The sequence below is a fragment of the Aotus nancymaae genome, unplaced genomic scaffold, assembly GCF_030222135.1.
Source record: "Aotus nancymaae isolate 86718 unplaced genomic scaffold, 86718_ANA_hifiasm-v0.15.2.pri h1tg000022l_1, whole genome shotgun sequence".
NCBI classification, from domain to species: Eukaryota; Metazoa; Chordata; class Mammalia; order Primates; family Aotidae; genus Aotus; species Aotus nancymaae.
Window position 1 is genome coordinate 29,634,118 of NW_026988435.1, and position 15,677 is coordinate 29,649,794.

At 38.6% G+C, this 15,677-nt stretch overlaps 1 protein-coding gene across 6 annotated transcripts in view; it reads right to left on the reverse strand.

Moving 5' to 3' along the window:
• Positions 1-15,677, reverse strand: part of APP (amyloid beta precursor protein) — a 281,113-nt gene that overhangs the window by 64,845 nt on the left and 200,591 nt on the right. For all 6 annotated transcript variants that reach the window (XM_064380074.1, XM_064380073.1, XM_064380072.1 and 3 more), the window contains 2 exons: positions 5,033-5,161; positions 3,937-4,036 (listed from right to left, as the gene is read on the reverse strand). In XM_064380074.1, the coding sequence (XP_064236144.1) occupies positions 3,937-4,036; positions 5,033-5,161 (229 nt within the window). The remainder of the gene's footprint in view (positions 1-3,936; positions 4,037-5,032; positions 5,162-15,677) is intronic.

The window sequence follows — 15,677 nt, forward strand, 5'->3', positions numbered from 1 at the left end:
CAGGCCTGACTTTTCTATTTTTAGTAGAGACAGGGTTTCATCATGTTGGCCAGGCTGGTCTTGAACTCCTGATCTCAGGTGATCTACCTGCTTTGACCTCCCAAAGCCTCCCAAAGTGCTGGGATTACAGGCGTGAGCCACCGTGCGTGGCCTGCAGCTGTTTGTTGTTTGTTTGTTGTTGTTGTTGTTGTTTTTTAGCAGGAAACTTGCATAGTTCTGAAAAGGAGGAACTGGAGTGGGAGGGGGGCACTGTGATATGAGAGGTAGGGTGACTGGCTGGGAGTCTAATGACACCGAGGAGACGACAAGATCTCAGCTAAAGTAGTGGATGTGCAGAGATTTCACATGAACACAGGAGGCAGAATACACAGAACTTACAATTGAAAAGAAATAATGGGTGAGAGAGGAAAGCGTCATGGATAAGTTTAGGCCAACCAAGAGAACTCAGAGTGTAAAACAAGTCAATTTCCAGAAGAACATGAGTCTTCTCTTATATACCTTGATTGGAGGTTCAGAGGCACCTGGGATAATTTAGAGGCTAGAATATGGCACTGGGATGCAGTATACTGGCTGTTGCTAGACATACAAATTTGGGATTCAATGAAGTTAGTGGGAAAGTAGCATAAACAGATAGGATGCCTCAGGGAAGAACAACGGAAGATAAAAGGGCCAGGGCTAGAACTCACAAGCATGATGAACCCCATGCTCTGGTCACAATTTACTGCTCACAAATTCAATGTCAATTTTCCCCTTCACCCACAGCACTCCTTTCTAAGCATGGCTCCATTCTTCCTCATTTTCACCATAAAAGAGAATTCTATTTGGAAGCATAATTTACTGAAGCAGATATACCTGTCCCACTGAAGATACTGGGAGTTCCCCAGACTGGTGAAAATCTCTTATCCATAAAGCACCTGCTACTATTATTTAATTAAAACAGATGTCTGACTGCATTAAGCACATCCTAATTGCTTGCAATTATCAGCACAAACGTTTATACAAAAGGCATGCATTTTTAGGGACTTTAAAATTTTCTCCTTTTGCCAGTGTCTCTGAATTTTAGTATCCTCCTATTTGCACTGAACTGACTCCTAATCTAAAATTTGATTATATACAGAAATAGCAAATAAACGCAACTCAGACCAATGACAAAGCATTTAATCAGGGAATATTAGAAAGAGTGCAAGACATAACCTGGAGAAAAAAATCAATGAAAATCCTATTTAGAAAGTAGGCTAAAAGCAATACTTTTTATTCTGAGAAATGTCAAACACAAACGAAAGAAGAATAACATAAGGAACCTCTAATAACATTCAGCTTAAGCAATTAACACCCGTAGCCAATCTTGTTTCAACTATATTCCTGCTTAAGAGTGACGTATTGTTTTAAACATTCCTTCAAATGAAAAAGGATGATAGATGACAACTAGGTTCAACCCAAAATAGCTATTCTCCTCAGCAAACCGCTTCTGTTGCTTGGACACTAGGAGCTCAGACGGTGCACAGTGTTCATTACTGCAAACTTCTCTTTCTATAGAAAACAGTCATTTAAAAATGGAAGCACCCAGGATCCAAACGAAAAGTTTTTTTTAAAAAAATTATCTTTCGGAATTTGGCATCTAATATATTTAGAATAATATATACATATATCATTATTTAAAAAATAACCTTAGCAATTAGGTTGGATTAAGAGCATATTTTACACACACACACACACACACACACAAAGAGCATATACATAATATTCTCTTAATCCAATCTAATGGCTGTATTTTTTTTTTCTTTTTAAAGGAAAAGATTCCATGATACTAATTATCTAAATGTCCTCCCTGTTACTGAGATTTGAAGTTTACTGAGCTGCCCTATTCTTGGACATTTCATAATACTCAAGATATCTGAACCACCATCTGTTCTGTGGAAGTGTGACTCATTAGTGGCTAATGTTTTCAGTAGTATAGTGCCAAATAAAAAGTTCTAATAATTTAATAAGAAAGAGTCAACAATAGTTGCTGGGTGAGAGTGGAATATTGGTCATCAACTTTTTAGTCCTTTCTACTGGCTTATTTCCCTAGAGTTTGATATTACCTAAGCCACTTCAACTGAAGTCACATGAGAAAATAGGATTAAGATAGCTATAAAGCAAAACTGTGTTATCTACAAGATTTTAGCTTTAGTTCATTAAGACTGTGATAAATTATATGATTTTGTACCTTCTAGAACTTTTTGGAGAGCTTTTTTACACTTATTTAATATACAGTATTTTAAAAGTTCCTTATTGATGTCAATTCTCCAACTATACCTGAAAAGCATATTCATTTCCTAAAGAAACTTGATACAGCGAAAAATTAATTGGAAATCTCTGTTCTCAATTCATGGTGTAGACTAAAAAGTCCACCTCCACTATCTTGGCACACACACCTTTTCTCTTTTCTTTTTTTTAATAGAGAGGGGGTTTCACCTTGTTGGCCAGGCTGGTCTCAAACTCCTGGCCTCATGTGATCTGCCCACCTTGGCCTCCCAAAGTGCTGGGTTTACAAGCGTGAGCCACCACGCCTGGCTGACATAATGAAGTTTCTTTTGCAAGTTATGTAGCCCAAAGTATAATTTCAGATTCCATCCATTAATGTGCAGTACTGAACAGAACATCATCACCTGACACATGCCAAATATCTGACAGCCATACAAACAACATTTACAAGGCTGTATAAGTCAGGAAAGAAGGAGCAGAATCACACTGGCATAAAATGGAAAAAGTCAGGCCAGCTGTTCTCTTGAGTGGTGTTTCAGGCACTTCAAAGTGGGACTTACTGTAATGGGTACATTCATTTGCAACATCCTGGGTGTTCTGATTCCAGATGATAACCTGCATCTATTCACAACCCAATTAACAAAGGGAAGGATTCTTCATGGAGAAGGATATGCCAGATATACACTGCTTATATGTTGGTAGACTACACACTATATCTCCAGTATAGGTACATTTGCTTATGTTGAAAGCATAAGCAAATGTACCTATACTGTGTACCTTTTGGAAGAAAAGTTAAACAGTTATGGGCATTTTGGTGGTTTACAGAGACTCATGTGATATTTTATTCCCTTTCCAAGAAAAACAGAAATGAGAGAATGTAAATGAAATATTCAACATACGTCATCAGGAAAACTGGGGACATAAAAGACAGTGGGCACACAATGGCAGTTTCCTGGTTTTAATAACGGACTATAGTTACGTAAGACGTCACCGGTGAGGCAAGTGGGTGATGGATACATGGGATCTCTCAGTATTATTTTTCCAAGTTCTTGTGAAAGTAAAATTATTTCAGAATATACGTTGAATAGCCCACTATCTTTTAAGTTTAAACAATGATGTGGCTCAGAGAACATTCATGGCTTCCCTCTCTGCCATCAAAGAGAGCTGTGACTTTGAATAAAACAACCTCAAAGTCAGAAGTCACAGTTATGTGTTTTGGCTGTGCTACTTAGAATGCATGTGACACAGGCCAGTAAGTTACTCAAATTGCAAGTCTGAGCTTTTTCATTTGTAAGATGGAACAATCACGTCACTCAAAAGATGAAAAATGAGTTTCTTATCCCCCCATTAATTGTAAATTATCCAAGCATCATAATTTGAGAACTATAACAAGATTGGGCAAATTAGAAAACAAAGTGCTGTCATATATAATTCAATAACAAGCGTCGATTATTACAAAAATATACCCTAAGGTCAAGCGACGTTCCTCCAGTCTTAAAAGGATGGCGAGGTAAGAACTGATTCAATTGCTAAGGCTAGAAAGCTAGTTCCATCCCCCGGCAGTTTCATCCTAAAAGGCAACCTGTTCTATTAACTTCCATATTCCTGAAACAGATAACTCACTTCCTCGATTTTCCTCTGGTGGAAAATGTATTTCCATGTGCAGCATCAAAAGAACAGCTTACTTACCAACTTCATCCTGAATCTCCTCGGCCACTGCAGGCACATTGTAGAGCAGGGAGAGAGACTGATTCATGCGCTCGTAAATCACACGGAGGTGTGTCATGACCTGCATCAAAGGATGACAACTCCAGTTAAACAACATCTGGGTAGGAATGTTTATTTTTCTTACCAAGCACTGCAGGTAGATACAAACTTCCAAAATAACACTGACAAATACTGCCACTGCTAAAACGTTTAACTGAAAGGGCAACTTTATTTTTCTTGTTCTCCTATTTCTGTTCTCTAACTTTTGAGCTCGGCTTTAAGACCTATCTTTAAACTTACTATTATCTTATGTGCTTGTAACAGCCAATTAAAAATGCCACCTCTGCCAACTCTGATTCCTAATACTGAGGCTCTCTAAATAGACCCTGATGCCCTAAATACATTTCTTTGCAAATTTCCCCATAGAAAACAACATATTTCAATTTGATTGGATATTTCATGCTATATATGTATATATTTATATATACATATGTTTTACATATTATGTGTATATATTTATATATACATATGTTTTACATATTATATGTATATATTTGTATATCTATATACTTTTAAAATATGTATATTTTTTAACTCATCCATTAAAAAAAAATGTAAAATTTCCTATTTCCTAAAGTAGATTCCAGTTTTCAGCCTTTGGGAATGGGGGAGTATAAAATTTATTATTACTGGGCTTCATTTAGGCTCACATTAAATCTAAATATTGTGGTAGGTTTATGATTGCTTGCCATACTTTAGTTGAACCAGTTTTAAGATTTAAGTCCATACGACTTTTGTTTTCTTCCTTTTAGTCATTGGTTTTAATCAGTTCCTTAGCAATCAGTTAGCAGTAGACAGTTAAGATTTTTATATTTCGTGTTATTTTCGTAACTCAGAAAATGCCAAACCACATGTTGCTCTAAGACAAGCTTTTAGAATTTACCAGAAGTTAAAGAGCTCTTGACATAGGGAAAACACCCATAGGTGCTCAGAGAATGTCTGGGATCCTCTCACCAACTCAAGAAGCAAGAATCCTGGATTGTCAAAGCTACAGAAGATTATGATACCCCGCGCTTACCTGGGACCGGATCTGAGCAGCTTTCTTGGGGTCCACCATGCGCACATGTTCGAAATGCTTTAGGGTATGCTGTCTGTCCTTCTGTTCTGCACGGACATACTTCTTTAGCATATTGAACACGTGACGAGGCTGTGGGAGGAAAAAGAAAAATTCCTTATCAAGTTTGTGCAAAATATTGCTTCTTCCATTGGCGTTGGGTTAGGGGTTCCACGAATTCATCCGGTGATGTGAAAGCATTGTGAATCATCTTTTTTGCAGGTCTTCCCCGGTCCTTTTTTTTTTGAGACGGAGTCTTGCTCTGTCACCCAGGCTGGAATACAGTGTCGCGACCTGTGGCTCACTGCAACCTCCTCCTGCTGGGTTCAAGCGATTCTCCTGCCTCAGCCTCCCAAGTAGCTGGGACTATAGGTATGTGCCACCATGCCTGGCTAATTTTTTGTATTTTTAGTAGAGACGGGGTTTCACCATGTTAGCCAGGATGGTCCTGATCTCCTGACCTCATGATCCACCCACCTCAGCCTCCCAAAGCGCTGGCATTACAGGCCTGAGTGACCGCGCCCGGCCTGCAGGTCTCCCTTCTAAACATTTCTCCTACTCCTTTCTTAATGGGTAGTTACTTAGATTGGTTGCTTTTCATTTCCACAAGAGCATTTAGCATTCTCAACAGAGATGATGACTGTCCTCCTTACTCAACATTTTCTCTGCTACAGAAAGAGAATAATATTTGAGATCTGTCAGGTTTAAATTAGGTCCTTTTCTTTTCCCACCCAAGTGTACAGGGGCATATGTGAGACTGTATTTCTAGATGTACATTCTGAAGACCAGAGGAAATGTTGCATAGATAATCTCATCATCAGTAACTTGTAATATACTAGCATCAGAATGAGAAAACAAGGGACTTTAACCACTATTGTGTAAGCCAAGGAGTAACTGAGCTCTAAGAGACGTTATATTTTTTTAGGAGAAAGGCCATTGCTAAGCTGTACTTATTTTACCTAAGTTCCTTCTGAGCTATCAGATTCTAATTTTTTCAGTAACAATTACATTTTGTCTTAAGTGCTCCTGTTTTTTTTTCTAATTGGTTCCATTTCATTTTTACTCTAGTTTTATCTGAAAACATCCATCCTAACAAAAAATAAGACAAAGTTTCCCTGGTCCTCAACAATTTCATCGCTACATGCATTCCACTATACGATTTTGTAAGATGTTCTAAAGACACACATTTCTTCTTCATTAAAACAAACAAACAAAACCAGCTGTGAAAATTCATGTCAGGAATAGAATTTTGGTCATTTGGGCAAAGCTACTAACCCATGTGTCATGAGTACCCTGAAAACCAGTTGGAAGGTACAAAATTTATTCCAGAGATGGCATGTGTGGTGGTGGGGTGGAGGGAATGCGGCTCTTGTATTATGCACATTCTTGGGATGGCCTCTCCTTCTCCTTTTGCTTAGTCAACTTAGGAGCCATTTCCCTGCCACCTCAGGTGGAATGAGGTACCCTTTCTCTGTGCTCCCATGAAATACCGTGCAAATCCCCATTAATACACCTAACGTTGAGACTTACTACGTTATCTACGATTCTTACTCCCCTCTTTAATGTGAGATCCATGGGGCTGGATTTGATCTTCTTCTGCTTTATTGGGAACCCCAATAACACAGTGCCTGACCCAGAGGGTGCTCTGTATTTGCTTGGTGAATGCCCACCACAGAGGCCACTCTCCTATGCTTGAAAAAACAAATACATACCCACAATAAAAATAAAACAAACCTGCACTCATCTACCTTATTAATTTCTTTTTTCCTAAAAGAAATATGCTTCTCCATAATGCCCAGAGAGACAGACATCACAGCTTGCAACAGTTCTTGGCAACACATCATTACAACTCTCATCTGTACTGTGAAATCTGGTTGAATTTACAAATCAGAGGATGACCTTTTAAATCTTAGAAGAAAAGTACTTATAGAGGTAGTGACTGATAAGCTATATCTCTCTATAGTCAAAAGAAGAAAAAAAACAACATTTTAAAACATCAGAGATTAAGGCTCTTGTTGATTGTGAAGGATGTTTGATATGCAGAATTGTGTGATCAGGATACTGCACAACCACACTCGATGCTTGCTTGTTATTAAGCACCAAAGTCTTAGAAATCTCTCTAGTTCTGTTATTAGCATTATATGTCCAAGGCTGGAGACAGAAAGGGTTGCAACTAACTGCATTTAATCATGATGTGCCTTCCTGCCCCTCGTGAGTGTTTTCTTAGTTGCTCCATTTCATTTTTCTCCCTTGTAAAGGATTTATTGTTTTGAAGAAAATAGGATGGTTTTTTCCTTTAAGAGTTTAAATAAGAAAAAAAAAGCACTTTCATTAAAAAAGTAAGGATTGCTTTGGGAGGCTGAGGCAGGAGGATCACTTGAAGCCAAGAGTTTGAGACCAGCCTGGACAACATTACAAGACCCTCTCTACAACAAAATTTTAAAAATTAGCTAGGTGCAGTGACACATGCCTGAAGTCCCAGCTGCTTGGGAAGCTGAGGCAGGAGGATCATTTGAACCCAAGAGGTTGAGGCTGCAGTAAGCCCTGACTGCACGACTGGACTCAAGCCTGGGAAACAGAGTAAAAGCCTTTTAATTAAAAAAAAAAAAAAGTAATTATTGCTTTTCATCATAACTTCTTTTTTCTCCAATTAGTCATCTATGCATGTTTCTGTAAGACTTTTTGTCCTGAAAGGACTGTCACCAACAAGCAGGTGCACCAGGATGCTAAGGCCCCAGACTGGCCTTGACATTACTACTTCAAGCTAAATTTTAATTTAGAGAATGTGGAGGTCATTTCTGAAAACCAACATCCGGATCTCCCCTTTTCTTCTACTATCACCACAAACTGCATATGTTCCCACTAATTATTAATATTAACATCCATTTAAAAATAAACACGAAAGTCTCGACTTTCCCATCAGTGCAATTCAGACAGCAGTACCTTTCAGACAGTATTTTGAGATTAAATGTATTCTATGATAGTTACTCAGTATGATGCTCAGTCCATTGCTGGTACTCAATTTATTTATTTCTTCCACTCAGGCCTCATCTATAACTCATCGACCCCCTTCTTTCCTCTAATTAATAAGAGTTCAACATGCATTGATTGCTTATGAATGAGATAGTATATTATTAAATGCTTTATGCTGGTAACTCATTAAATCTTCATCTCAGCCCCATCACAGAGGCATAGCAGCTCTCCTCACCTTATAGGTGAGGCATGACACACAATGGAGATTGTGGTTTTACAGGCTACATCTCTGGCCCACAGTTACACAGCTAGTTAGTGTTAGAGCAAGAATGGGTTAGTCTCGATGTCTGGCTCCAGAGCCTCTTCTCCTAATCACTGTGTGATCTAGCCATTCAAGGAGAATCTAAAATGGTCCAAGCTTAACATGGTTCTATGAAGCAACTTACAAAGTTAAAAACAGCCCGGGCGCGGTGACTCATGCCTGTAATCCCAGCACTCTGGGAGGCAGAGGTGGGTGGATCATGAGGTCAGGAGTTTGAGACCAGCCTGGCCAACATAGTGAAACTCCGTCTCTACAAAAAATACAGAAATTAGCTGGGTGTGGCGATAGGTGCCTGTAATCCCAGCTACTCAGGAGGTTGAGGCAGGAGAATTGTTTCAACCTGGGAGGTGGAGGTTGCAGTGGGCCAAGATTGGGCCATTGCACTCCAGCCTGGGAGACAGGGTGACACTCCCTCTCAAACAAAAACAAAAATAAACAAACAAAAAAAACCCCACAAAGTTAAAAACAAAGAAATAACTGAATGGTTAGAGAAGACAGTCTGTTCCAGGAGTATCTGCCTGACTTTCTAGTTCTTATAAGTGCAGGTAATATTCTTTTCGGCCATGCTAATAGCTCCTTTAATTGTGCAGAAGGTTCAGATTTAGCTTATTCAGTCTCTCAATTACTACCCTAGATTTCTGGAGTTCCGTTATTCTTTAGCTAATGCATAAAATTATTTAGCTAATTATTAAGCTAATGTGTGGGGAGAAGAAATAGCAAGATAGGAATGTCCTCTGTCAATCTGAATAAAGGATTAGGATTACTGGAAAGTGATTCACAAAAGTTAGGCTTTTGTGACATTCATGGTTTCCAGTGCTAAATTCATCCTTATCTTCTTTTGAGACAGATAATTAAATGGTGAATATGTTCACATGTTTTCAATTGCTGATCTCATTTAATATTGCCATTCTGCTTCAAAATATATTCCTAACTGACCCTGAAAATCCCCAGAGCTTGATAATAATGTTCCTAGACCAAACTGAGGGTTGGGCTGCTATATCTCATGGCCCAATAATGAGATGAAAATGACCTAGGGAGGAAGAGAGTTTATATTTCCGTAGCCTGTTACAGGGAAAAGGCCTGGAAATTATCGCCAGACCAACTCAAAATTACAAAGTTTTCCAGAGCTTATATACCTTCTAAGCTCTATGTCTACATGTAAGTGTGCACTCATCTCAAAACATAAGTTATTAACTTCTTTTCATCTATAACTAAGGTCTGAGTCCTGAACACCTTCCTCTGGAGCCTCAGTACATTTACTTTATCTAAATGGGTCCAGGTGCTGGAGTATCTTGTGTCCTGCTAAATCAGGGAGGTTTGGGGAGTTCTTTCAGACCCCCAATAAAACTTGTTAATCCTAAATGGGTCCTGTTAAGAATTCCTTCATTTTGCCAGGAGAGGCCTTGGCAAAACTCTTGGAGGGCTTTTGTTACATTCCAGTCCCTTGTATAAGGACATTGGCTTTTTTTAGCGTTTCGTATTTAACTTAACCACTCAGTCAGTACTGAAACAGTTGTTATGGAGGCCTGCATTAGTGAGACCTGGCCTGCCACAATAATGAGTAGCACAGCAGGCTCTCAAAATTCCCCAGGCCACAGCTCCTGCAGGGATAATGAGACCTGGGAATCCACAGTGAGCTCTGACCCTTCACTGTTTATATGAGCTGAGATGCACATTGTGTGTGCATCTACATAAACACAAGCCTTTTCTCACTCTTGCCTATTGGGTAAGCAAAGCCTGGGAACATCAGATAATTCAGGAAGACTTTAGGGTATCTCCCAATAAATGAATTACAGGGTTCTGGTTCATTGATTTGACCACCTACACACATTTCTAGGAATCATGCTTGGAAATGAAAACAAAATCAGATTAGCTTCTTTGTTGGACAGTAGGCAAATAAATCATACCAAATAAAATGATAGTTATCTCTATCACTCAGAAACGTTTTAGTTAAGAAAGAAAAAAAAACAGGTATAAAAGGAAAATAATTCTTGGGGCCCCCAAATTGCTAAGCTAAAGAGAAAAGTCTGTCTGGGACCTGGCTAGGGGCAACCTGCCTCCCATTCTATTCACAGTCACCCCTCTGCTCACTGACACAGATGCATATCTGATTGCCTCCTTTGGAGAGGCTAATTGAAAACTCAAAAGAAGGCAACTGTTCACCTCACCCATCTTGGACCTAGAAGCCCCCTGCCCACTTTGAGTGTTCTGCCTTTTGTTTCAAGTTGTCTTGCCTTTCCAGTATACTTCTTATACACCTTCTTACATATATGTACTTCTTACCTGTGTTGAGTGATGCCTCATGTCTCCCTAAAATGTATAACACTAAGCTGTGTCCCAACCACCTCAGGACTTCCCGAGGCTGTGTCACAGGCACATCCTCAACCTTAGCAAAGTCAGCTTTCTAAATTAACTGAGACCTGTCTCCAATTTGTTGGATTCACACAGGTAACAGTTCCCTATACTTTCATATTTTTGTTTACTTTAGGTTAAAAAAAAGACCTCCTTTTGATATATGATTCATGCATATTTCATTCAAAAATAAATAATTGCCCTCACAAGTTTTGGCCAAAATACAAATCATCTGGGCTTAAAATTTGTTATTTCTAGAGCTACAATAATGTTTCTAAGAATAGCAAGGTCTCGGCCAGGGGCGGTGGCTCACACCTGTAATTACAGCACTTTGGAAGGCAGAGGCGGGTGGATCATGAAGTCAGGAGATCAAGACCACAAGACCAGTGTGGCCAACATGGTGAAACCCTGTCTCTACTAAAAATACAAAAAAATTAACCAGGCATGGTGGCACATGCCTGTAGTCCCAGCTATTCTGGAGGTTGAAGCAGGGGAATTGCTTGAACCCAGGAGGCAGAGGTTGCAGTAAGCCAAGATCGTGCCACTGTACCTCAGCCTGGGTGACAGAGCAAGACTCTGTCAATAAATAAATAAATAAAAAAGGTCTCGATTGTCTAATGAGGTTTATTATGCTAGGATAAAGATGACTTTCTTAACATTTTAATTAAAAATGCAGAAACATTCATACAGGAATAGTAGGGGGGAAAACCCTCTGTTATCTCTACAGAAACATAATCTCTTAAAGTAACTGCTGTTACTACTGTCAGAATATTCATATTTAAGATGAGTTACTCATATGATCAGAAAAACATAAGAATTCAGTGGCTCATGATAAGGATATTGATAAGCAGAGTTTAAGAAACTTTTTTTGTAAAATGCAGGCATATAATCTGGATCACCCTCAAGTCTTTAAATCTTCTGTTACTAGTAATAATTTTCCTGTGTATTAATACTACAGTCTGTTTATATTGGCATTAGATGACTAATCTTATTATTAAAATATAGGGCAAAGAACAGAGACGATACAAGGAAGAGATCTGTCTCAGGGGGGCGAATTATATCCAATTCTATTTATTGTCACTACTGTTTCTGAAAGATTGTTTAGCCCATAATTATGTGCTGTCTGTTTGCAACTGATGTGGCACTTTTTAATTTGTACTAAACTCACCTCATAATCACACTGCCTTTTAAAAAACATTCAAAATAATTTGTTAAAGGATTAAGAATAGGCACTACCAAAATGGCTTAGACATCATCCACAGCAAGTTGAAAGAGAAACTTTTCTTTACATTTTACAACATTAATCATTTTCCTCTCTGGGAACAAGACTGTAACATATTTCTACCTCCAGCCACAGTTCCTGCCACAATTCAGTTGCTAATAAATGTTTGTTAATTAAACTAATGAGTAACCTACAGCTAGATATAATTTCAGAAATAGGCCCAGTAGTGCAGAATATCCTTCATGGTCTTCACATAGAAAACAAGTACCTCTTTACTCGGAAGAGTGGCCTTCCCAATTTTTACAGAAATATTGATATTAATAAACTCACAATTTATCTGTGTAGTGTACTTGGGTGCTTTAGAAAGTAGTTTTAACTGGGAACTCTTCCCAGAAAATACTTAATGGACTTCATAGCATATACAAACTCTTCCTAAAAAGATTTGTTTCATCAATTTCAAAAGATCTCACATATTGTGTTCTTATAGTTTGATGTCACATTGATGTGGGTAATCATTGAAGAAAATTTCATAGCCTCTCCTGATAAAAACTAATACTTTTTTTTTTTGGATACAGAGTCTCACTCTGTGGCCCAGGCTGGAGTGCAGTGGTGCAATTTGGCTCACTGCAACCTCCACCTTCTGGGTTTAAGCAATTCTCTTGTCTCAACCTCCCGAGTAGGTGGGATTACATGTGTGCGCCCCTCCTCCGCCCAGCTAATTTTTGTATTTTTAGTAAAGACAAGGTTTCACTATGTTGGCCAGGTTGGTCCTGAACTCCCGACCTCAGGTGATCCACCCGCCTTGGCCTCCCAAAGTGCTGGGATTACAGGTGTGAGTCACCATGTCTGGTGACAATACATTTTTTATTAATTTCTCCATTTCTCAGATGTATTGACTTTTTCATTTTTCTTTTATATGATCTCTGAAATTTGGTGTTGCTGGGACTTGGAAAAAGTCTTAAACATTTGACTAATGACAGGATGACTCAATGCCAGTCATGTCTGAATATGTAGCTTATTGCTGGACAGTTCACATGAGAAGCGTATTAAAATTATTCAGTCCTACTGTTCTACTCCGTAGATTTACACTTGATCTAGAAATCTGGCATCTTATCATAATAGACATTTGTGCCTTAAAACCATCTCTTGGGGACCGGGTGCAGTGGTTCACGCCTGTAATCCCAGCACTTTGGGAGGCCAAGGCGGGTGGATCATGAGGTCAAGAGATTGAGACCATCCTGGTCAACACGGTGAAACCCCGTCTCTACTAAAAATACAAAAAATTAGCTGGGCATGGTGGTGCGTGCCTGTAATCCCAGCTACTCAGGGGGCTGAGGTAGGAGAATTGCCTGAACCCAGGAGGCGGAGGTTGCGGTGAGCCGAGATCGCGCCATTGCACTCCAGCCTGGGTAACAAGAGCGAAACTCCGTCTCAAAAAAAAAAAAACAAAAAAAACCCATCTCTTATGAAAGAAAGTGAACTGTCAAGAGCTTTTAAAAGCCCTAGGCATAATCCTGCCAAGGAAGTAAATGACTCACTGTATGGGAATCATCCTAACCTTTCCAGGTCACGGGAAACCCTCATCTGGAGCATTCAATTGCACCCTGGTGGTTTCCAAAACTGAAAAAAGCAATTCTCTCCTGCTTTCATAAATAGATTTCAGAGCTAGTATTTTCACAGTTTTACACCTTGGATTTCAAGAAATCTTGAGCATAGAAAATGTAGAAAATCTTCATGTGCACGTTTAAAAATCACACTTAAGAGAGTTAAATCTCTCTGTGTTTGAGACGAACTTAGTTAAGTTTATTTTGCCACTCTGACCCTCAAAATGTCAAATGCACTGTCACTATTGCAAGAAAAACCTGAAAACAAAATGTAACATTTGGGGCAACTGCCACAGGAACCTCTGAATCACAACCTTTATTGTCTTTAATGCCAGGAGTTGAGCCAAATTTTTAAAGTCCACTGCAAAATTTCTCTACCTTCCTTTCTTCCGAAAGGCAAACAAATGATTTTCGTAGTTTAAGGTGAGTAGAAAAGGGCAAACGATAATTCCATGCAAAGTTGAACATAGAAGTCTTGAATGAAGCAATGGAGGAAATGGCAGTAGATCCTCACACTCTACCCCTTTGTTGTTTCTTAACAACATTTTTGTTTTGACGATATGGATGCATTAGATGGAAGGATATCGGACAACTCATCTCTAACAGTCCACTTAGTTCATAATGCCAGAGCAAAACTTTCGTTTAGGGCCAAGTAGTTATCCCAGTGTTCCTTCCTAGGGTATCCAGTTTGCTTATGTGGCTCTGATTTTGTAATGAACATAACACAGAAGCATCCAGGAGGCACCTATCATCTGTTCTCTCCTTCCTGTGGGAGCAGACCACTTCCTAATAGGGACGTGTCACCAAAGCCTCCATGTATTTGCCCTAACAATCTTTCTCCTCTTAGGGAGGAAGACATCTTCCTACTTCACAATTTTGTCTCAACTTTCAATTAATCCTTTTGCTTTTCTAATTATAGTTCACAAAAGCTAGAACAACATTAATTTCGAAAAGAATAGAAAAATTAACTCCAATTTGGAGTAGGAGGAATCCCTTTATTAAATCAATTGCTCCTAGTTACAGGTTATAAAGGTGGCAAACCGAGGAATTAAAGACAGGAGTTTATATTATAAAAGGTAGGAAACGGAAGTGGTTTTAATTCTCTCATCATTTAGTGGCCTTTTTTCAAATCTGGTAGATTTCATAAATTTTTTCCAGGATATTTTGTTAGTTAAGAAATAATTTATTTTGGTTGTACAGATCATAGTCATAAATTAGTGAAGGCAGCATATAGAACTGAAATTTAGTACCCAACACAACCCCATGATTCATGCTTTCAGACAAACTTTAGCCTAGAATGGATACAGAGCTAAGATCTTCTGACCTGGGAGTACAGAAAGGCCAGAAAATGTTTGGACTTGTATGTCTTCGAGTTTTGTTTAGTTAAACAGTGAAATATATGTAAGTCCTTATTAATGCAACCCAGAAGGCAAAGCCCACAGCATTGCTGAAATCATAAACAAAAGATGTTTTCAACTAACTCAGATCCTTGCAAAGATTTGTCATATGGTCTGATCATCCGAAAAATGCCAACTGTGACATATTCTTGACTTTTTAAGAGAGATTCACAGCAATCTGCTTTAATTTTGCATATTTGTTCTTGGACTATGGTGGTCCTGCTTCATACATCCTAACTGGTTAGCCTATTCAAAGAAAAGTACATTTGTATTTCTTTTAATTTTACCCTCTCCTCTTCCCATACCTAGTAAGTGTTATGACCTATTAGAAATCCTGAGTTTTTTGTTGATGTTAAAACATTTATGGGGGTGGGGAGATTGAGGAGGGATAACATTAGGAGAAATACCTAATGTAGATGACAGGGGGATGGATGCAGCAAACCACCATGGCATGTGTATACCTATGTAACAATCCTACACAATCTGCACATGTACCCTAGAACTTAAAGTATTAAAAAAAAATTAAAAAAAAAAAGCAAAGATTAAAGGGAGATTTGATTAGTATGTATTAATAAAATCATGTAAAATAAAAATAAAATACCTCAGATAAGCTGTTTTTTCCTCTCATGGGGAATATGCATTTTATCTAAGTTAGAAGCAACAGGTCACTCTCCAGATATCAAAATAATATTCTTGTTTCATAGCCAGTAAGATAAAGTACCATATTAATTGTTTCCTC